Source organism: Heteronotia binoei, chromosome 6 (assembly GCF_032191835.1).
Source record: "Heteronotia binoei isolate CCM8104 ecotype False Entrance Well chromosome 6, APGP_CSIRO_Hbin_v1, whole genome shotgun sequence".
Taxonomy (NCBI): Eukaryota; Metazoa; Chordata; class Lepidosauria; order Squamata; family Gekkonidae; genus Heteronotia; species Heteronotia binoei.
The window spans coordinates 36,420,641-36,442,770 of record NC_083228.1 but is presented as its reverse complement, the minus strand read 5'-3'; the positions used below and the strand labels follow the sequence as shown (position 1 = coordinate 36,442,770).

General features: G+C 42.4%; 1 protein-coding gene across 5 annotated transcripts in view; it reads left to right on the top strand.

Annotated features, from left to right (window-relative positions):
* Positions 1 to 7,041, top strand: part of RNLS (renalase, FAD dependent amine oxidase) — a 128,851-nt gene extending 121,810 nt beyond the window's left edge. For all 5 annotated transcript variants that reach the window (XM_060241270.1, XM_060241269.1, XM_060241271.1 and 2 more), the window contains one exon: positions 6,760 to 7,041. In XM_060241270.1, the coding sequence (XP_060097253.1) occupies positions 6,760 to 6,912 (153 nt within the window). In that variant the 3' untranslated portion in view covers positions 6,913 to 7,041. The remainder of the gene's footprint in view (positions 1 to 6,759) is intronic.
* The last annotated feature ends 15,089 nt before the right edge of the window (positions 7,042 to 22,130 follow it).

Below are 22,130 nucleotides of genomic sequence, written 5' to 3'. Positions count from 1 at the left end.
AACGCAGTTCCAGCTGGCTTGGTGTCAGGGTGTGTGGCCTGATATGCAATTTAGTTCCTGCTGGGCTTTTTCTCAAAAAAAAAGCCCTGTGAACCAATGGTGCCATCAGGGGGTGTGGCCCTGGAGGTAACAATTTTTAGACTTCCTGTTGTACTCTGGGGGATATATGCATATACGTTAGCTAAACAGTCTTAAAAAAAAAAGATGTAGAGTTGGGCCAGTGGTATTATTCCCACTTTATACGAGGGTACATCCAAGCTGAGATTCAGACTGGATTTTCCAGCTGTGAGCTCTTAATCTTTAACACTGCAATTGCATTCTCAAATGCAGTGTGTGAGACAGACAGACAGACAGATAGATAGATACACTCCACCAGATTTGGTTCTTGCAGTAGAAACAATGTTAAAATACAATAAAATGCAATATATTGATTGTAGGAGAAAAGGAGGCACCCTTGACTGGCAGATTCTCCTTGTCTGTCTATATAAGCCTTACCCACTTGCTGTTATCCCTCTGTGTGCTCCTTCTTACCAGGGAACTGCTTAGGGGATCTCTGTAGCAGGCCCTTTGCCCATTCTCATTCCCATCACTGCCCAAGAGCAGGTGAGCTAGTTGAACTGGCTACATGCTGAATGGCATGAAGACTGAATGTCTCTGTGCCAGTTCAATACCAGAGGCAAACAGGCATGTTATCTTGGGGACAATCTTCTTGTTTGTCTTTTAGCAACAGTGTGGTATTATCAGAGATGTTGTTATTACTCAGTAGCCTACCTTCTTACCAAGGTGAGGCTTTTATTTTTTCCTGTTCCTAGTGCAAACATAACAAAAGGGAACTAGAGCAGTAAACCTGATGTTTGTAGTTCAGTTGCACTTCTAAACAAATCTTTTGATCCAGAAGCAGCAGCACAAAGCTAAAAAAATAAAATAAAAATCTGGGCAAGATTTAAAGAGCAAGCTTAACATTTGAGCCATTATTTTTCCAGTTCAGCCTTTTTCTCTCTACTCTTTTTTAACAAATCTTCTCTTGTTCTCTTCTTCATCTGTATCTTGTGGTCCCGTTAATGCCTGCATTCCCATGATGTCTCATCTCAACCCAAAGGAGAAAAACACTTTGCTTAGTGATATTATTTAGTCTATGTCATCAGTAGTTCAACTTGCACCAAAATGGCCATCAGTGCTGTGTTCTGCTCCATATTCTGAAATTTCTGTTGAAGTTGCCTGTGAAATACCTCCTTGGCAATCCTAATAAAGTTTAGGGAGGGGAGGAAGTGGAGGAGGGAAAACAAGCTTTAGCTTCTAGAATAATGGGGCAAAATAATGGTGAATGATAGTGGGAAAGACAAGGTAGCCATACCCTGCCTATTCCAGTAGAATTCATGAATTTCAGAAAACTGGGTGTTTTGATTAATATTATCTAGGGCAGGGGAGTCCATACTTGCTTAACATAAGAGCCACACAGAATAAACATCAAATGTTTGAGAGCCACAAGACATGAATGTCAGATGTTTGAGAGCCACAACACAAGGAAGGAAAGAAAATAAATGGGAGAGGGAAGAAGGAGAGGTGGAAAGAAAACAACTTTAAATGCATTTGCCAAGCCAGTCGATGGGACGGTGGGGGCTTTGAGAGCCGCGAAGTATGTGTGAAAGAACCACATGTGGCTCCTGAGCCACAGTTTGGCCAACCCTGATCTAGGGTATGTAGCATTTTATATGGCTTCTAGCTATTTTGATAACCTTGCCCACCTTTCTACAAGCACATCATATCACAAGCTGATCCTGCACTTGTGCACTTGGATTCATCCTGCATGTGGGTCTTCTGCAGACAGATTGCTCCCAGGCTTTGCCATTGGTTATATGCCCCTCTACATATCTCTCGAGCAGCTGCAGCTTTTTAAAAATGCAGTCTGGCACTGCATTACAGTTCAGGGAAGAATCCCCCCCCACCCCCGCCATTAACTCTCCCCCTCCTCTTCCTTTCGAACAGGGGCTTTAAACAGGCAGGCTTATGGATCCATAACTATAGCAGCGCTAGCAGATGTCACTGTAATACTCAGCATGACTCATCCACTGTATTCTGCACCCTCCAGAGAGATGCTGCTTTTTCTTTGGGCTCCGTTTCTGAAGGTGGAATCAAGCAGGCCAGAACAGGCTACCAGAGGCTGTCAGATCTCAGACTATTTCCTGGAAACCTGCCCTTTCCTTTATTCCAGGGAGTTATAATCCCCTTGCCCTGGTGGTCCTGTGACAGCTAATGGGCAATACCAGGAGTGGAAATGGTGGTTTCTGTTTAGAAGTCACCAATCTTTATGCCATGCTGATGCATGGAGGAAAAGATGGTTTTGCTTGCTTCCTGCATCACAGCTTCAGGTCGTTCATCGCAAAGATAGCAGATAAGGAAGCATGTAGACAGACTGTGGTAAAATTATCACTAAAGGGGGGAACCCAAGATACAGTGCTGCCTGTCTTCCCTTTTCATGCTTTTTCTTGTCTTTTCCCCCCACCCCACGCCCCGCTAGGTCACTGGGTTGTTCTTTGTGCTAAGTCAGCAGAGAAGATTGGTGTTGGGGTGGGGTACAGGCAGGCTGGGGATATTTCAGAGGTATTTGTATAATCATATCTAAAATTACCGTACATTTTTTAAAATCGACAAAATTTTAAAAGGCAGTCAAGGCACTACACCCTTCAGTCTGGCTTTGGAGGAAAAATGGATTTGAAATGCTTTAAATAAATACCTTTTCATATATCATTTGAAAGCTGAAGGTTGAGGATGGAATAGAGAAAACCGATCAGCAGGATATAAATGGTGCTTTTTAGTGGTACAATGAACTTTTACGTGTATGTCTGTATCGTAGTGGCCAACATTGCCTTTATATACAACAAACCTGTGACAGAGATATACAAGCAGATCTGTCCACAATTAATGACCAATTCCAGTTAGCATGATCTGTAACCCTTTCACTGTGTTGACTTGTCAGAATTTGAAACTGGAGTTGCAGAGCACTTAATACAGCTGTGTATGCGCCACAAAAATCTGGCTGTACCCATCACTGTAGGAAACATCCTGTATGTCTAATTAGAATAGAAATAGGTCCTGTTCAATAAAATCTCCCTTTCTCCTTTCAGTTTTCCTTTAGCTCCTCTGTTTTAGAGTATTGGGCCACAATATTCATGAATCAATTGTTAATTATCAGTCCATGTTTCAGGAAACACTAACTACTGATTTTCACTTTGCAACCAACACCATTTTTTGTTCCTTAAACATTACTGCAGTTGCACGCTTATGAAACTGTGGTGATAAAAACAGAGCAATGGCTTTGGCTGCAATATGAAAATAAATGAATTCCCCACCTCCGTTCCCAAAATAAGAACTAGTAATTAATGTTTGATTCAGGAATGCTACATCTGACTGCGAGAGGATGTCATTAACCAAGAAGCAGAGAAACAGGAGGAAATTTAAAGAAATGGTAGCTGTGAGAAATCTTAATTGTATTTGGACTGTCCACAATGGACAGCCTGCCACTGCAACTGATTTTTTAAAAATTGCCACAAATTTAGCCATGTATGCCACAGACTGCCACAAGTTTAAAAAAGATGGGAGGGCTACATGAAAAATATGTGGCAGGCACTGGATTTCTAACAGTGTTATCTGAATTCTCCACTACAACTCAATGAACAAATGATGGCAATTCTCAACTAAATGACTAGTGCAGAAGCAACTCTTGTAAGCCCATTAGATTTCAGTGGACTTAGAATGGTGTAGCTTTATTTAGGATTTTAATGACAATGCTAAATAGCTATATTTTTAAAAAGGACATGGAGGCTTGCCTGAAATGTTCATAAAAATTGCATTATAGTGGAAAAATCTAACAAGTAATTGCATCTTACATACTTACATCTGTTTGTTTCCTCTCCGCATACTCCCATTAGCAGAGTTCATGCCTCTCTGTTTTTTGTCTCCTTAATTTCTACCTTACTTTATTCTTCAGGTTTTCAGCAGACTCTCACAAAAGACATTTGGTATACTTCAATTCATAAGTTGTGACACTATTTGTGATACGAAGGCTGGTGTTCTTCATTAACAACTGTCTTAATAAATAAAGCTAAAGTATTGCAATGCTTGGTGATAACCAAGAATAAAATAAAGCAATACAATCACAAAATAAAACAGATTAATTAATGGAATATCTCTATCAGAAAGACTTATAGTTTCCCACAGCTGTTTTACTGCTTTTATCAAAATTTTGGCATACAAAATGGGACTGCTGAAGTTGAAGTGAATATGCCATAAGCTGTGCTTCATCTGGAAGCTGAATAAAGTTTGGGACTGAGAAGAGTTAAAAGTTGGAAGTTGCAGGATTACTGATGCCATTTGATGTGTGAGTGTGACTGACAAAGTTTGCACGTAATCCCATATAAACAGACATTAAACTGGAAAAGAGGGTTGACAGATATTTCTTTAAATAGCATACCATATGTCTGCATGTCCATCTCCCTTTCCTGTGAAGCCTCCTCACTCACTAACATGGAAAGTTTAACTGGCTGTGTTTGGATAACCTCTGGCCAGGGAAAGCCCCTAAGTGTTCCTTCTCCCTAGAAATAGCAAGGGTGGGTGTCTGCCGTCTAACTGTGCAGATCTGACATTTAACAGGCGGTAGATCAGTACCTTGCTTCTACCCACGCTTACTTGCATGGTTTCGCTAGCTATCACTAAAATGTGAATGTTAGGCTTTCCACTGAAGGTAATTCAAAAGGTTGGCTGGCCACCAGATCTGCTTCAGCTTGCATGAAAGAAACTACGTGTGCGGAACTGTGGGCAAGGGGCAAAGAGGCTGAGTTGAACAAGCCTGGCACTAATAGTTGAGAATGAATGTGGGCATACAGGAGCAAGCAGCTTCTTAATTGTGCTTCTGCCCAGGTACTGCTTATTTCCTTCACTAAGGGATAGCGTGTGACTTTGGGAAGCACTGCAGGGACATAGTTTCTCTAGGTTTTTGTGAAATCTAGAGGGGGGGGGCAGAAACAGGACTCAGCATGGACATTTTCACCTATTCCAAGACTATACTTGTGTAAACATTCCTGTAGGGGATTTGTATGCAGAGCCGGCCCTGCCACTAGGGAAACTAGGCAATTGCCTAGGGTGCTGGCCTTTGGGGGGCAACAAATTGGGCACCTCCCCATGTGACTCAATGACAGTATCAGTGCAGAGGGGGGTGCCAGAAATTAGCCTTGCGTGAGGTGCCAGACAGTCTAGGGCCAGCCCTGTTTGTATGGAGATACGACCATAGACTGGAAGAGAAGAAAGATGCAGCCAAGAGCCTTATACCCTGTGGACAATGTGGAAGAAGTATTAATGGCTAAGAGAAAGAATGTGGGAGCAGAACAGCCAGCAGGGCTAAGGAAAGAGGGAGGAAGTAAAGGACATGGAGAGATGAGTCAAGAGGCCTGGGAGAAAGGGGGACATGGGAAACAAAGGCAGGACAAGAGAGTCAAACTGAGGGAAACCAGAGCTAATGGACAGAAGAGGAGGCAAAACAAACAAACAACAAGAGGCTGGGAGTGACATTCCCGGTTGGCCAACCCTCAAGACCTTCTGTACACATTTCTTGCATTTGGTTGGCATCTCAATAGGTCAGCATAAAGAACTGCAATATCACTTCTTTCATCTGAAGTTCTGACAAGTGACAGTTGGTATTTTTGCCCTGTTGACATAAATCTGCAGATCTGTCCTTTTAAAGAACCCAGACACATTCCATATCTATAAACATATAAACAGTTGTTCCCATCTGCATCAGCAGTAACCATAGCCCATGTTCTCTTTATTTATAATGTACTCTCTTTCTGTAAACAGGTCTATTTGATGCTAGAATTTCTTTCCCTCCTCCAAAACAATCAGCTCCAAAAACCATGTTGTGCCTATTTTGCCCTGAGAAATGAATGCTGTTTACCATTTAATGACTTCTTTTCCCATCAGAAGTTAGACATACATTATGTTTCAGATATACTGGACTGTAGCCATAGTTTCTGCATTACTCTTGATACTCTTCTGCACTGCACCTTTTCATCTTAAGCTTCCATCTCGTTCTTCGTTTCCTTTTTAAAGATAATAGCAAAAAAATATGAGCCAGTGTAGTAATAGCAGTGCTGGTGGGGAGGAAAAAAATTGAGACAACAATGTGTCCCTACAAAGTTGCCATGATTGCACTAGAGTAGAAATGGCTCTCCTTTAATGTCTCATTCCAAATTTGGCTTGTGGGTATGTGTAAAGTCGGCATCAAAAGCTGACTTTAATAATGAAGTAGGATCCTTGTGATAATGACCAGGGCAAAAGGCCATGTGAGAGTTGTCCAAACTGAGCAAGTAACATTGTGGTAAAATAGCATCTGTATGAATGACGTTTTAACTCTTCTGTTAAGAAATCTGAAAGTCTAATTGAAACAAGAAATGGGTGTGTACCACTTAAGCTGCACACAAAAAAAAAATTCCCAGGTATAAATCATCCAGAAATTAGTGGGTGCAAATATATTTTGGAACTTTATAGAGCTTTCAATTCTTTTCTCAATCTCAAGTCATAAAGCACATTACCAAATAACAACAGAGCATTAAACAAAAAACGTTTTATTGGTGATAGATGTTAATTATTATTACAATTAGAGAATTGTCTCTTCCAATTAAGACATGTTACCTTGAGCGATGATTCATACGTCATCCAGTTTAATTAAAAGCTGCATACTCTCACTCCTGCACCTCTTTTTTACAGGTTACTAAAGCTTTCTTGGGCTGCCCAGGACAAATAACTCTTCATACCCAACCGTTCCTTGTGTGCGGTGGCGATGGATTTATTCATTCCAACTTTGATGGTTGCATAGAGTCAGCCATGAGTATTGTGGAGGTTTTAAAGCCTGGTTTGTAGGATTTTCATTGGGCTTATTTTCCAACACTAGTTTATATCTATGATGAATTATACAATGATATACTAAAACTCAGTATACTTGACCCACTTGTCCTCTGTTTTAAGAAAATAAATCATGAAAAGACTTCAGAAGTTTCTCAGATTTATAGCAGTAGTAGTGAATGTCGCTTATTTATTTGCTCTGCTTAGGGGACAATAACTGGCATAACTTTTCTGGCTTTGCTGGGTATCAGAAGTGCGCAGAGAGGGGCAGTATGCTTCCTGTCTTCACCCAAATCACTTCCTGAAATTGAGGAAAACTACGACTTCTCTCTCATAGCATCCACTTCCCAATGAACAGTAAAAAGGCCACTGTGATGTCATTTTCCTTTTTCATATTAACATGGTAAAATGGACTTGTGAAATGTCCAGGTGACCCAATTGTAAACAATACTAAGATATGGGGGGAGATGTTTATTTAAAACATGCTTTGAATGTTATTGTACTTCACAGGAAGAGAATGCTCCAGTTCCTTCTGCTTCCTGTTTCTCTGCAGCAACGTCATGTCCAAGATACAGCCTCTGTATCTTCCCCATTGTGGTGATGAGAAGGCTATATTTTGGATGTGGTGGTGTTGCAGAGGAACAGGAAGTATATGGGACAAGCATGGCCTGTTCCCGAGCAACAAGAGAACTTCTAAACTTTCTCATTGCTACCTTTAGACTGATTTTGCAAGAGTGTTTAACCACATGAATAACTGAGAGGAAACATCACCTCGTGGTGACTCTTCCACCTTAAACATGCCTTTGTAAGTTAGACCTTAGAAGCAGCTGTCACAGATATGGGATGTGGAATTACCTGACACCACTGCAGAAAATATTTCAGAGCACTGGAGTTTTGTGTGGCCATGGTTGACATAAGCAGGGCTGCAGTGACATCTCATAGTGACAAAAGAAGATAGAGTTCTACACACAATGTAATTATATATGGATTGATGCAGGGCCTTATATCCTCCCAAACAATTGGTTTACCTCTACTTTGCATCAGGGTAAAGGCTACCTTCTGGTGTAATAGCTGCAATGAAGAATGTTGGGTAGGGAATCAGACAGCAGTCAGTTGCTTAAGCTGCCTCAAAACTCCAGGCTGAAGCCAATGAGTCCTTTCTGCCCCATGCTCAAAATACTGAGGCATCAGATCAAAACCTTGTAAGTATTGTGATAACTTCTGTTTGCCAGAACTTTGGTGCCTGAGACACAGTTTTGTTTTGGATTAAACTGAAGGAAATCTTACACCAAGAACCCTCACCATGTAGTGACTACAGTATCAAATGGGAACTTGGAAGGCCCGGACCCAAGCATCCACTAAATCAAACGCTTGCTAGGCTAAGTCTCTCTCAGGCTAACCTAAGTCACAGGGTTGTTATAAGGGGGAGGGGGAAAAACAAAGGAAGACAGAACTTGGTGCATCACCCTGCATTTCTTGGAGGAAGGGCAAGATAAAATGTGATATGAAAATGAATACACTCAAAAGGATACACACAGATTTTCTCCATCAGCTGCCAAAACTTTGAGCAGGGCTGCTAGCCATTGCAACATAGCCCAGTCAACGTTGTCTTTGGGAAGCCAACCTTCTCTTTGACCCAGTCGGTCAAGGCTCAGAGATGGAACCATGCATGATGATGTGCACCAGATTCTACCCCCCCCCCCAATGTCAAATGGAACATGGGAACCCCAGTGCATCCTTACTCTCTCACTTGTGATTATGACGCTGCCCATATAGGGCAGAACAAGGCAAAATCAATGCTGCTCAGATCCTCCCTATCCCAATGGCATGGAGTAGTGAATGCATGCCAGTGAATGCTTTGATTCTTTGAGGGAAATCATGCTTTCTTGCAGTGCGTTGTGGTGCTCTACACCCAACTTGCTAATGACCTGGGTGATAGACTTTAAAATGTGCTGTGACAATTAACTGAGTTTCAGCCTCTGCATTTACCTGGTATGTCACAGCATCTGCAGTGTGTCACTATCAGAATATTAGAGATGTTACCCGCCCCTGCCCCCCAGTTCCCTTGCCTGTAGCGATGAAATGTGTTGCTTATGCTACAAATGGTCTGGCCAGGAACAATCTGGCTGTGCACATGAAAGAAAGAATTAAGAGGATTTGCAAGAAACTAAGTAGATTTATGTCTCCAGCAATCTCATTTCACTTGAGTTGTTACCTTGAAGTGTTCTCTAACATACACACTCTTGTAATTGGGCTGCAACATTGCAGGCTTCAAGGTATTTAATATACAAAATGTTTCTGACCACAACAAAAGGCATCATTTGCATTACATCAGCAGTTGGTGATAATGATTGAATGGGTACTAAAACACTGGAAATGTGGCATAGAGACCACCAGTGATTGGTAACGGGTGTATTTTTTCCAAGGTCCTTAGCCCTTGATAAGGATATGCATAGATATATTATTGGAATTGCAGTCAAAACATTCTGGTTATTAAGATTTTGCATCTGTTTTCTTTTTTATACTTAGTACTCCTGGCCAGATTCTTTATTCTTTGTTCAGTGGAAGACACATTTCTACCTGTGATTTCTTTGTTTTCCACCCAGTTGAGATGAAATTTGCAGGGAGTGTGCTCCTCAACCTAGGAATTCCAGCAGACAGAAGAAAAATCTCTCTCTAGAAGCAATTCAAAGCCTTACATGTACCAAGATGTAAATTGGCATGCCGGTTTCTCTTTCTCCCCTAGATTCTCAAGTGGGGGAATTAGGAGGGGTCAATTTTTAAACAAAATTGAAGCACATCCACAAGGAGAGATCACCCCCGCCTCTTACTGCTGTCTTGCCCTGGCTGCAGCTAGCACAATCTTGTCAGATCTCAGAAGCTAAGAAAGGTCAGGCCCTGGCTAGCATTTGGATGGAAGACCTCCAAGTAAGTCATGACACAGAGGCAGGCAAAGGCAAACCGCCTCTGAACATCTCTTGCCTTGAAAATCCTATGCGGTCGCCATAAGGCAGCTGTGATTTGATGGCAAGAAAAAAAGCTGTCTTCCCACATTATTCTAGGCTGCTTTCATATTTTTTTTCTCCCACTCCAGCTAATTCCTCATACTGGAAAGTGGCCAGAAAAAATGGTTAAAGCACTGAGATAAGGTGTGGGAAGGAGCAGGTTTTGTTTTAAAAATAAGTCATCATTCCTCCACCTCACACACACACACTGTTTGCTTTGCATATGATGGGAAGGTTTTCCTACTACAACTAAAAGCATCTGGGAAGGGAAGATTTGTTTGGGGGAAAGAGTAAATACTTCTCATGAAATCAAAGACTTTAAGCAATCTGAGATCCTGAATCAGCAGTTCTTTATTCCATGAAGAGTTGATCTCACCATCTTCATGACTAGTTAACGAATGCCATTATCTCTGATTGTTGTTCAGTTTATCTGTTCAGATTAGTTATACCTGCACTAACATGCAAGACATTTTGGTTCAGACTTCAGTTACTTATGACTGAAAGGCAGGCTGCTACACCACAATGGAAACAAAAATGCCAAAGACCCAGAAGTGTGCTCAAGACAAACTACTTTTGTTTAATTTTTTACATTTAAGCCAAAAAGTAACTTTCCTTTTCCTCTTCAGCTGGAAAGAGGCAGCAATGGAGCTTCAATGAAACCACTGCCTGTACCCTCAAATCCCTTCCCACCCACCCCCAATCATAAAAATAGGGTTGGATCCACCAGAAAGGTTCATAGAAGGTTCCCCAGTAAGTCTGCCATTTGCCTCAAATTTCCTCTAAGGATCAGGAAAGTCTTCCTTAGCTGTGCCATAAGGTTGCCGGGTCCTTCCTGGCAGCCAGCAGAGGGGAGGGATCCTTGGGCCTTTCTGGGATCTTCTCCCACACAGTGTGATGATGTCACCCATATCAGGGGTGAAGCTCTAGTTTTTGGGCAAAACTATGGTTTGTAGCCTATTTTACGACAGACTTTTGCCTAAAAACTAAAGTGTTGGTGGCATGATAACTTCACTTCCAGGTAATGTGATCACATCACCTTTCAGGCCAGTTGGGGGCATGATTCTCCCCCCCCCCTCCCCCTGTGCTGGAGCTGGCCAGTGGTGGGGAAGCACCCCACAAAAGTGGGAATCTGGCAATTGCAACCCTAGGGACAGGGAGCTGCAACACTATGAGGAAGAAGGTAAAATCACCTCTTTTTCATTCTATTCATGCCTTGTGTCCTAGAATCATGTAGAAAATGTCAATACTGTTTTTCACTGAACTTTGATAGAACCCTTCCAGTACTCCCTCTCATGATCTGCCTAAGTTCACAGAATCAGCATTGCCGTCAGATGGCCATCTAGCCCCAAAGAAGCAGAACCCACCACCTCCGAAGAAAGCATATTCCAGTGAGGAACAGCTCTAACTGTCAGGAAGTTCTTCCTAATGTGTAGCCAAAAACTCTTTGATTTAATTTCGACCCATTGGTTTTGGTCTAACCTTCCAGAGCAATAGAAAACAATCCAAAGCATCATCTATATGTACTTGAAAATGATTATCATATCACAGTCACTCACGGCTATTCTTTTATTCAAATCATTTATAAAGATGTTGAACAAAATAGGTTCCAGGACAGACCTTGAGGCACTCCACTTGTCTCTCCTCTCCAAGAGTATGAGGAACCATTAACAAGCACTCTGAGTGTGATTTGTCAACCAGTCTCAGATCTGCCTAATAGTAATAGAATCCAATCCACATTTTACCAACTTGTCAACAAGAATAGCATGTGGAACCTTATCAAAAACCTTACTGAAATCAGGCACATCTACTAGGTGACCTTAGGCACCCCTCACATGACTCACAGGAGTGGGGACAAGGGTTGCCAGTGCCCAACATGGACATTGCGACAGGCAAGGTGTGGTGATAGTGGCAGGGGGATGGGCAGCCAGCATGGGGTAAGACTGACTATCGCTCACTTCACCCAGTACAGTGCTGTCCACCCAACCCTGCTGGAGCGCACAGCTAGCTGCTCTATCCAAACAGCTCCATTTGGCTCCCTTGCACAGCAGGTAGTACAGGAGACATGCTGGAGGACACTCGCATGCCTGCCTTGTGGGCAGTAGCTGGGAGTTGAGCCATGCAGGTCCAGGAGCCGCCATGTGGGGGGCAGCAACGGGCCCCCAGCCTGGCTTTGCCTACAGGTGTGGGGAGGAAAGGCACAGCCTTGCAGGCAGAGCAGCAGGCAGGAAGTTGGGGGCAACAGCTGTCAGCGGAGGGCAAGGCTGTTGGAGTGTGGGTGGGCCTCAGCTAGGGAGCCAAAAAGCCTGGTGCCTGCCCTGACTTAAATCAAGATAAACTGTGTCTACAGCAGGGGTGGCCAACAATAGCTCTCCAGATGTTTTTTTGCCTACAACTCTCATCAGCCCCAGCCAGCATGGCAAATGGCTGGGGCTGATGGGAGTTGTAGGCAAAAAACATCTGGAGAGCTACCGTTGGCCACCCCTGGTCTACAGCATTCCCCTGCTCTAGCAAGGTAGTTATTTTATCAAAAGAGATAAGGTTAGTCTGACATGACTTGTTCTTGAGAAACCCAGGCTGGCTCTTAGTAATCACAGCCATCCTTTCTAAATGCTCAAGGACTGAATGATGATTTGTTTATTTGAAATGTCCCGAGAGACATTTGTCCTGCTTCCTCACTAATAGCATTCCAGGTTGGAAGGGGCTGTGGCTCAACTGAAGAACACCTTGTCCTGCAGAAGATCCCAGGTTCAGTCCCTGATATCTCCAACTAAAGGATCTGGCAGTAGGTGATATCAAAGACCTCTGTCTGAGACCCTGGAAAGCTGCTGCCAGTCTGAGTAGACAATACTGACCTTGATGGACCAATGGACTGATTCAATATTAGGCAGGTTCCTGTGCGCTCAAACTAAATATGGTGATTTTTCAGGGAGAGCTTACCTGGAGATATAGTTTCCTCCTTTCTGTTGCTGTTTATGATATTGCTGGCTTACATTTCTCCTTTTTTGTGCTGTTCCTATACTGCAATATCTTGTTTTTATTTAGACTTTTCTGCTTGTTTTAATTGCTGTTATTTACTTTGGTGATATTAACAGAATTGAAAAGTGAGATATGTTTTAGTAAATAGAACAGAACTTTTGGAAGCTAACTAACTAGCTCTTTTTAAAAAAATGCATGTGTGTTCAACTGAGAAACAGTTGTTATGTGATATAATGCATGTTGGCTAGGAAGTGCACTCTTTGCTGAAAGAAGGCTTTATGAGGCTGTGTTGGAAAAGCTTAATTAACAAACTGTCAGCCCGCATGTCCTGTTCAGGAACTGAGGATGACAAATGATCGTAAGCAAGCAGTATTTTCCCCCCACCTCGAATGTTTTCTGGAGGCAGAAATTACCTTGCCAAAAATAATAATAATGAGAGAAAGTATTTTAACAACACATATTGTATCTTTTGGGAAAGAAATGTGTTGTTGAGACCAACATCTGCATTTTGGTCGCAGTATGGAAGGGAGAGGAAGGGGAACTCACAGTCGAAGGGGAAATAATTTGCTCAGCATTTACATGGAGATTTTATTAGGGATCAACACCAGACTGGTAGCCATTTTCCTCTTTCTATGCTCCTGGGAGCTGACCCAAACAATAAGCTTGCGTAGGAAAGAGCTGACTTTTTCCCTAAGTAGTTAACCACCAACGAGCAGCAGTCCTGAGCTAATGGACTGCCACTCCAATTCACTACTGCATTGGGGACATATTCATCCATGGATTGCAATCTTGATTTCTTAGAACAAGAAAATTTGCCATGAGGCTTCCAATAGATTGCCTGGGGCAAATGATAGACTGAGCTGCTAGTCTATCCTTATGCAGCAAATCCTGGGATCAGCATCTAGGACCTGCATGTCACTATTGCCACACTAAACTTCAGAGCCAGCCACAAAAATCACATTGTTCTAGTTCTTGAATCCTTGAAAAGGGTCTGCCTTTACTTTGCATATTCTACACACACACACGCTTTCTTAAACTCCCTACCTCTGCAGAATTAGTCATGGCTATGAGGATCATTTGAGGTTGCTGCTGAATTTTTGTTTTAATTCTCTGGCTGGATTTTTAAAAATTGTTTATTGGTCTTGTGCTTTTTATCATTTTATGATGTTTTACTTTGTGAGCTGCTTCAAGCTGGCTCTCTGGATAGGCGGTTGTGATACCCTCTGGGGGGAAGGGGACAACATACCTGAGGTCCATGGAGTCTTGAAAATACCAGCCCAGTCACTGCTTTCTTGCAAAGACTGTTTGATTGGAGGTTGACCAGTCCAAGGCCCTGAAGGTTCTGGGTAATTTAACCCATCTCAGTGCATTACAAGAGAAAAGAACCACAACACTGTAACCTGTCTCTCTAAGCCAGCTCTTCTCCCTCTCTCTGTCTTCTTCATCATCCCCCCCCCTCCTCCCATTTTATAGCCCCACACTTAGTCCTTTTGCTAAGCTCCACCCTCCTCTTCTTTGTTCCCTGCTCCTTAGCCAGCTCTTGTTCTCCATATCCTTAAACCACCTGGGCCTAGAAGAAGAATTGCAGATTTATACCCCGCCTTTCTCTCTGAATCAGAGACTCAGAGCAGCTTACAATCTCCTATATCTTCTCCCATCACAACAGACACAAGAGGTGGGTGGGGCTGAGAGAGCTCTCACAGTAGCTGCCCTTCAAGGACAACCTCTGCCAGAGCTATGGTTAACCCAAGGCCATTCCAGCAGGTGCAAGTGGAGGAGTGGGGAATCAAACCCAGTTCTCCCAGATAAGTCCATGGACTTAACCACTGCACCAAACAGCCTCCCTGTGGCAAACTGTCAAAGTTGCCTTGTTGCTAAGGTTACCCTGGCTGCACCCTCCTGTGTCTGGTCCCATCCTGCTCCATTCAGGTGAGTGGCTGCTGGACCCAGGTAGGTCGTTACCAGGCATATAAATTTTCTTTTAAAATAAATATCAAGTTTGTATATGTGCTGTCTGCCTAGTATTCACACCCCATCCTTCCTCCAAGGAGATCAGGGCAACATACATGGTTCCCCCACCCCCATTTTATCTTCACAAGGTAAGTTATGTGGAGAGATGGGGATGACTGAGCTATGGTAACCCAACAAGTTTCATGATTGTGTGGGGATTTGATCTCTGTGACACACCCCAACACACTGAAACCATTTTGACTCACACATCCATCAACTTGCAGTAGCTTTAAGTACTGAAAAATCTAAACTGACCCCATTGTCTCTACACTGGCACAAATTCTGCAGTATTAATTGGCATGTGATTTTCCCACTAAGTTCAGAGACAGAATCAAACTAAGATGGGTGCTTTTCAGCCAATAGGCAAGCATGTCTCTAAATAATAGGCTGCAGATTTTGTTTGCTCCTAGGGGTGAAATCAATCAGAACATATTCCTGAGAAGTACAAAAACACACATTAGCCATTAGACAATTTTTTTCCAGAGCTGCATTAATGTGTCTTCAGCAATCTGCCTGAATTTCAAAAATAGTCTGAAAAAAAAGAATGGAGAAGAAACAGAAAAGCTTGGGAAGGTAAAAATAGCGAGGATCAAAGGTAAGTGAGATCTTAGATCCTGAAGCTGCTCTGATATGAAATATAAACTCCAGACATGCCAAATTATTTTTCTTTTGTGAAGTCTCTCCTGCCTTCTCAAAAAACATAGTTGAAAAGAAAAAGGAGTCATTGGACTGAAGCACAAATTACCCAGGGATAGCAGGGACTGCCCAGAGTCATCTTGGGCCTCCAGACAAAAATCTTCTCAAGGCCTCAGCTTCACCCCAATTCGGTGGGCCCTCAGAGTGACCAAGGCCTCTGTAATTTTGTCCTTCTAGTCGCCTCTTTGTTGCCCTAGGGACTACATCTGTATCCAACTAACGTGCCGCACATCTCAGAAGCAGAATATATAACTTGTTTTACAGGAAGCTGAAAGGCAAGCGTTAAAAGTCATTGTCTCCATCTGTCACCTTGGAACTTGGGCAAGCATCCCTCCCAATCCCTGACAGGCACTCAGCCTGGAATTTGGACTGCAACCTTGCTGCCATCAGTGCAGTCATTCTTTATTATGAGCAGGCCTTTGAAAGACAAGAGGTGCACGATTGTTTAATAGCAGATCTACAGATCTGGGCCACTCGTTTCTAGTGTAGCATGCAATGGTCCTTAAAATTCTCCAGCCTTGTGAATTCTCTAGCTGTGGCACTGGTGACTTCCACACCATTTCAGAGATATTGTCCATTTTTGTATACGTGCTGTCTACCTTGTACTCACACTCCATCCTTCCTCTGAGGAGATCTGAGCAAAATACATGGTTCCCCCACCCCCATTTCATCTTTACAAGGCAAGTGCACTAGCACCAGTTGGATGGTGTAACATTGCATGTAAATGTTTTAAAAATGGGTGTTTTAGCATCAAAAGAAGTTTAATAATTTAGGCCAGTAGAGTTCCAGCAAAACTACTAAGCCTGTCCACATATATGATTTCAAGGAGCTCGCACCCATTCTTCCTCCTCCTGCTTATTGCCTTACAGGGCTTTCCTAGACAGAACATCAAGGTATATCCTCTCTTTTTTTGAACTGGCAGGTCTTTCTAACTCCTGTAAAGGAGAAGTCGTTTGAGTAGAAAGCTCAAAACCCCAATTTTGAAAAAAAGTGGATTAAGACCAAAACTTCTGAATTTAAAAACGGTACCATCAGTGAATTCCTTCACATCCATTACTGCTGAAAGACAAGTAGCCTGCAAGAGTTTTAATATAATTTCAGCAGAAGGGATGATGTATCAATGCAGCAGTCTTAAGGGAGGGTTCACACATGGCCTGGTATGTAGGTTATATGCGTGTCATGGCAGAATGCAAAGGCTATGCACTATTATTTGGTGCAACTTTAGAAGTGGACTGGAACCTACTTGAATAAATTCCTAGGGCCTAGTTGTGGTTATCATACTCATTCTTAGGCTCCAGTTTATAGCGAATGTTGTATGCATAGTAATGAGGAAGTAAGAACCCAAGAGTCATTCCTACAATGCATCATGAGTGAAGTCTGCATAATGGGGCTGTGTTAACTATGAAATTGGAATAGGATTGCCAGTTGTCATTTCCCCTCCCAGCCACTGTGGGGATGGGGTCATGGGAGGACAGGGACCTCAGTGGGCGCAATGCCATAGCATCCGCCTTCTAGATGCCATAGCCTGGACATGAGCTGTAATTCCAGGGGATCCCCTAATCCCACCTGGAGGGTAGCATCCTGCATTGGAAAGGAGAAAGTTCATCAGTCACAAACCATGTACAAGTGATAAGATTAACACTTATCTGTTTATTTTCATTTTTAGCCCTCCCTTCTCCAAAGAAGGATTCAAGGTAGACTAAAAATACTGTTAAACGCTATGCCTAGTCCACATACGCATGTTCCCCAGCTGATGACTTATAGCGTGACTTAGTTATCATAGATACAATACCACAGGATTTTCACATCCCTTCAAAAGCAAAACTTTTTAAAAGCAACAATCTGCACATTGGCCATGCAGTGTTCAGTAATTACCTGGAGAGAAAGCTGTGTGAGACAGCCATTAGACATTCATTGTAACTCACCCTGCTTAAGTCTGACTACATGATGCTAGGACCATGTAGAGATTTTTTTTAATGCATGGCAGATGCTCTCTCATGTGTTGAGTCCCTTGCTGTGTGGATTGTCGATCATGTGAGCTTCTCTCCACTATATCATCTCCAAGATATAATAAGAGACCATGCCTCTCTCATCATCCAAAAACTGGTTATGGATGCTCAAACACCCACCAATTTGGCTCAGGTTCTGTTCACTGCCTTCAGCCTTATTTGCCCTCACTACTCTTTGATGTGGTCGGTTGTGGCAATACACTGTCTTTTGTCAATGACGATGCAATTACTTCATTCAACACATGGTCAGATTCCCTTGCCAGGTTGCACAGACTAACATTGGTAGCCCTCTGAATAATCAGCTGAAACCTCAAGCAGACATTAGTGAAGCTGTTCTGCCTCCTACAACCCACCTCTATAAGAAAATGGGTCAGCTTTTTCTGTCTAGAAAGCCTCCACAGTACTCTCTCAGGAGGGAGCTGGACTATACGGGGTTCCTATCTCCTCATTATGTTAGGCACCCCGTCTCTTCAGCGCCACTTTCTCATTTTCACCTGCCAACCCTAAAAAGATCCACAACTCTTTAAACTTTCCCTTTAATAAATAATAATCTTGCTATAATTCTCTCCAGGTCTACTCTTCTGAAACTGTTTCTATGTATTAACTCTATGGCGAGAATTCCTGATATGTCTGTTGCTTTTTTATTGTAATGACTCATGTAGAGCCATAAACCAACTGGGAATGAATTCAGCTTGTTGATTTCCCTCCTCTATTTTTCTTTCTAATGAGTTTTCTTGGTACAAAAAGAACAGATGCCCCATGCCATTTTTTTCCTGGTGTCAGTAAATCAGGTTTCAGAAATATTTTCAAAAGCCATTTGTTTTATTTCCACCAAGGCTAAGAGCTGCTACTATTACTATATTTTTTCACCAAAAAAGAAAAATCACCATGGCTCCTTCTTCTTGCATGTCTTCAGAATCAGGCCCCAGTGTGCCTGGGAACCAAGTTCCTAGCATGAAACTCCAAGTGAATGTCTGATCCAGAGTTCCTGTGGTTGGCACTTTTCTGCCATGTGAATTGTGCAACATGTGAATTAGTCCTCAAACAAACTGCAAAGAGGGTCTCTCCAAGCTGTGTAAATGGGCAACATAACGCCAACTGAAGTCCAACAGGAGGTGATGCACATTGGGTACAAACCAAATACAAGCCAGTGGGATCTGGAGCAGATGACTAAGCGGAAGAGTCATAGTGGGCGGCTCAGTGAAGAGGTCAACGTGTCACAGTGGAAAAAAGCAAAGAGGCTTTTAGGAAACAGCCTGAGAATAAAACTGCCAGTATCACAATGTTTTTATATTCAACTATTGTGCAGCTGCGTCCTGACTTGGATAGCCCAGGCAAGTCAGATCTCGGAAGCTAATCAAGGCTGACCCTGGTAAGTATTTGAATGGGGGACCTCCAGAGACTACCAGGCAGGCTATCAAGCCACTTCTCTGAACACCCTCCATATCCCAGTATGAGTCACCAGAGGTTGCCATGACTTCCAGGTATGGGCACACACACACATGCAAAAAAAAAAAAACCCTAGTGTGCAGCTGCATTTGGAATACTGGATAAACTTTTGCCCTCTGCATCTCAAAAGAGGACAGAATTGAACTGGGAAAGGTGCAGATTATTTATTTATTTATTTATTACATTAAGCTTATATCCCGCCCTCTCCGCAAGCGGACTCAGGGCAGCTCCCTGATTAAGGGCAGCCATAATGATTAAGAGGTTTGAGGAAATGTTAAGAGCATTTGCAGTTTTTCCTTTAGGAAAACAGACTATACTAGAAAGCAGACAATATGGGGAGCATGACAGATATAAAACATTACGTATGGTGTAGAAAAAAAATTCTGTACTCCCTCCCCCAACTCTGGGTTGCTGGATCACCCAATGAAATTGATTGGCAAGTGAAATAACTTCTTCGCACAATTGAAGTTATCTTATGGAATTCATAATCACAAGAAATACCAACAGCCATTGACTTTTTTTTTTTTTTAGGAGACAGGACATATTCATAGAAATCAGTCATTGATAGGCCAATTAATCACGACAATCAAATGTAACTTCAAGGTAGCTGTTGGGGAATAATGGAGAAATGCAACTAGGCAGACCTGCATTTTGGAGAGTAAGGGTGCAAAAGAGCAAAGGAGGGGGCAACGATATTATGGCATGACATCATCGCCCCTACAAAGGATGGGACTGAGGCATTTCCTTGTTTCTATACCATACTGTGGGCTTTCCAGAAGCATCTGAGTGGCTACTTTTAAAATTAGGGTACAGGACTAGATGACCCCTTAGTCTGATCCTATAAGATTCTTTTTCTGGTTTTATGTTCAGGTCTGTGCCTTTTCAGCACATGTACACTCACTATACTGTGCTGTGCCCCAGGACAATGGTCCCAGAGCTTTAGCCTGACAGCTGTAGTTCTAGGGAAACTATTTAAAAGGGGCTTCCCCACCTATGGCTTTCTATTACCTCAGAGCATGACTGATCTGGGTATTTGCCAAGTCTATTGTAAGACTCAAATAAATTGAGTTCTGGCATACTTAGGAAGAAAAAATGGCATGCTGATTCAACTTCTGGACTTTTCTAATTTCATTTTAGCAGCTACCACCATAGAATTCCTGAATATTCTGTAGGGATTTCTGAGGCAATGGGAACTACATGCCTCAGAGGTCCTTGCATCTGCTATGGTGGTGAATTCATCAGTAGCATCCCTGTTTCAAGGATATATGGGAGCTTTAGGTTCCAGGGTACCTGACTCTATTGAGTACTCAGGTATATTGGAAACATACATAACCTATAGCTCCTTACTGAACAGTAGATGCCAAAAGCTCAGTTATTCTGATTCAGAGAGGGGAATTTCTCTCAGAATTGGCACAGTTTGTAATGCTGCCAATCTGGAAAAATTAATATTCCAAATCTAATAATAATGAACTCTAATTACATCAGTAATCTTTGCTCATTTTCTAATCTCTATCAAGTCTTATCTCATGAAAGTTGCAACCTAGTTGGGTCATGGATCATCTTCTTTCCATGGATTACAAAGTGCCTAGTGTACTTTTGACTCCTGTCTAAATAAATATTTATTACTGAAAGAAAGAAGAGGACCCTGAAAGTAGTTTCCCATGGGTCCCTATATATGCATCTCCGCCTTTTTTGAAATGGCCAACCACAGTTTTTATGCCTGTTAATTTAATTGAGAGCCCAGTAAATTGGTGTGAGGGCTGTGAACAGTTTGCTTTTGATATGGGGAGGGAATACATAGGCTGTTCACTTCACATGTAGTGCCTGTAAGAAAGCAATTACTCAGGACATTAAGAGGTATGTGTACTCGAGGGGGCTGTGTGTATTGCACACAGCGGTGGATGACTGGATGCATCAAAGCAAGCTATAGGAGATTCTTGACTTGCTATAAGCAGCCTAGTGAATTACATCATGCATGACACACGAAAAGTAACCTTAGCATGGGAGCCACATGGTATGGCAGAGGAGTGCAGTTGATCTCCAAGGAGCTTTTCTTCACCCTGCTCTCCAGCCTGGTTCATACAAGCAAGTTCACCACTGAGATGTAAAAACATCGAGTGCTGCTGAAATGAATGAATGAACCATCACAAATCTGCATCCACTGGTAGAACTTTGATATCCCTACACATCTCCTAAAACACAGATCTATAATGGGAGTCACCAGGCACAGGGTCTTGCTTCACTGGTTCAGCAGGATGGCCCTCAAAAACAGGATGCAGCTTTACATTTAAAGCATATACTGCCATCTGAAAGGGCACCTATAACAGAATTATGTCCAAGGTCAAAATACCTAACTGGGCTACTGTTTACTGCAAGACATCACATGCAGAGTAATGTAGGAAAGTATCAAGTGGTTTGTGTGCATAAGTGAATCTGCCCTCTGTGTGGAGACAAAGCAGGGAAATGGCATAAATAATTAAAGCAAATGTAGTGCTATTAAAAATAATAGGTGTAACCAGGGGTTTTTTTCATATTAGGAACTCTTTTGCATATTAGGCCACACACCCCTGATGTAGCCAATCCTTCAAGAGCTTACAGGGCTCTCAGTACAGGAGTGTGTGGTCTAATAAGTAAAGAAGTTCTTGCTACAAAAAAAGCCCTGGGTATAACCAGTTTAATTCATGCTATTTCAACCTAACTAGATTAGACTGTGCTCCTTCATAACTTGGGGGTATGCTGCCCCCAACACAAAATGTCACAATGTTACATTAAAAATCTTAGTAATTTCCACACTGTACCAGTGAAAGAGTTACCTCACAAAATCCATGTAAAATTTTGCTTGAGACACAATTTCAGTGGCAAACCTCCTCACAACTCTCTTATATTACAGAACCTCAGCTGGCAGAAGCACGCTTAGTTCTTAACAGCTGTTCCTCAAATAGCAAATCATGTCAAGTGGTGAGTTCCTGTTTGAAAAAAAATGCAGAACTCGGTAGCTGATCTACCTCAGCTATGTAGCATAATTTCTGCACCTCCGACCATAGAACGTTGCTTCTCCCCCACTAATTGGTTTGTAACCTCAAAAACCAGA